This window comes from Populus trichocarpa, chromosome 3, assembly GCF_000002775.5.
Source record: "Populus trichocarpa isolate Nisqually-1 chromosome 3, P.trichocarpa_v4.1, whole genome shotgun sequence".
NCBI lineage: Eukaryota > Viridiplantae > Streptophyta > Magnoliopsida > Malpighiales > Salicaceae > Populus > Populus trichocarpa.
The window spans coordinates 11,733,406-11,735,085 of record NC_037287.2 but is presented as its reverse complement, the minus strand read 5'-3'; the positions used below and the strand labels follow the sequence as shown (position 1 = coordinate 11,735,085).

The following is a 1,680-nucleotide window of genomic DNA, read 5'->3' as shown; positions in this document are numbered from 1 at the left end:
ACATGATGATATTGAGAATAAATTTAAAATAATAAAAAATATTATTTTAATATATTTTTAAATTAAAATACTTTAAAATGCAACTTTTCCTATACTCTCAAACTTATTTGCACAAGTGACCTCACAAATTAAGTGTTGAATAAAAAATACATACACAGGAGCTATGGCTGTGAAGGCCAAGAAACTTCATTAACATTAACAATAACCCTAATAATTGAAAAATAGCATGTCTACCTTACAAATAGGTTGAAATCAACGGAAACTTCAATCCTTTCTTGTAATTAAACTTCCGATTGAATGATACTGTCCATTACGCACTAATTTGAACCATTGAAGGCAGAGAAAAATGCAAGAGGCAATTGAACCAGTAACAGTGGGGCGTTGAAGCCGAAGTAATTAGAAATGTTGTCCTTACGTATGAAGTTAGCTAGTTGGGAGGGTAAATTATTGCAATGCAAATCTTACTAAATTCCAATTGCTTGCTACAAAATTTTGGTGATATCCTCGGTGTTAGGGTTCGTTTTGTCTCGATCTCTCACCTTAGCCCATCCCCTATTTAACTCTTCTCTCCATTTGTTTCCACATCACCTCTATCACCTATCTTAAATGTTACTAGTACTATGGCTGCTGAGATTGGCCTTCTCTCCTTGACCCAACTCCAAAATTTACCTCAATCTCACCAAAATCAGTATCAACATCAACGGAACCCCAGTGAGACCCCTAGTTTCTGGATGTGGAACCCTAAGCAGACTCAAGAAGATGATGACTCCTGGGAGGTTAGAGCCTTTGCCGAGGATACAGGCAACATCAACGGCACCACCTGGCCACCACGGTCTTACACTTGCACCTTTTGTAGAAGAGAATTCCGGTCTGCTCAAGCCCTAGGCGGTCACATGAATGTGCACCGCCGTGACCGTGCTAGGCTCCACCAAACACAGCCTGGTTCAACCAATCCTCACTCATCGACTTCCAGTTCTTCCTCATCCACTCTTATAATCCCGACCCAAGAATTTCCCCCAAATTCCGGGTTATGCCTACTCTACCAATTACCAAACCCTAATGGGGTCTTCACTCCCACAAATATGACTGCATGCTCTATTGATTCATCTTCTACTCTTATCTCTATCACACCATATCCCCATAACAACTTGGTAGGACCATCTCTTAATTTTCCGGTAGCACCACCTGAGATAAGCACTTCTCATTGTTACTCTAATATCAAAGCCGAGCCCTCGGCATCCACTGATCATAGCAATGGTATCAAAAACAACAACTGCAAGGAGTTGGCAAACGAAGAACTTGATCTAGAGCTCCGGCTAGGGCATAGATCATCATCATAACAGATAAGAAAGCTTCAGTATTTTTTAGTGTTATTTGTTTGAGTGCTATGTGTGTCAAAAAGAGTGCCCTTTAATCTGAAGAAACAGTCTATTTTCATTGACTTGAGTGAGATTTTTTTTTTTCAATTAATCAAAAGTTCATTAGAGGGTGTGAAACTCAAGGTGCTGTGAAATTTGAAAGCGGAAAGCTAAAGAAAAGCACCATGTAAATTAAAAGGAAGAGAATTAATGATTTATTCATTGACAAATAAATGACACCATATTAGGGCTCGGTTGCTCCACTGATAAAGCTGGCATCGTACTGTCATTTTCAATTACGGATCTATGTATAAAGTCTGTC

The 1,680-nt window shown here is 39.0% G+C and overlaps 1 protein-coding gene across 1 annotated transcript; it reads left to right on the top strand.

Annotated features, from left to right (window-relative positions):
- Positions 1 to 502: 502 nt before the first annotated feature.
- On the top strand, positions 503 to 1,437 carry LOC18096965 (transcriptional regulator SUPERMAN). The gene has a single exon (XM_006385586.3). The coding sequence runs from the start codon at positions 621 to 623 to the stop codon at positions 1,338 to 1,340; it is 720 nt and encodes a 239-aa protein (XP_006385648.1). The 5' UTR covers positions 503 to 620; the 3' UTR covers positions 1,341 to 1,437.
- Positions 1,438 to 1,680: the final 243 nt, after the last annotated feature.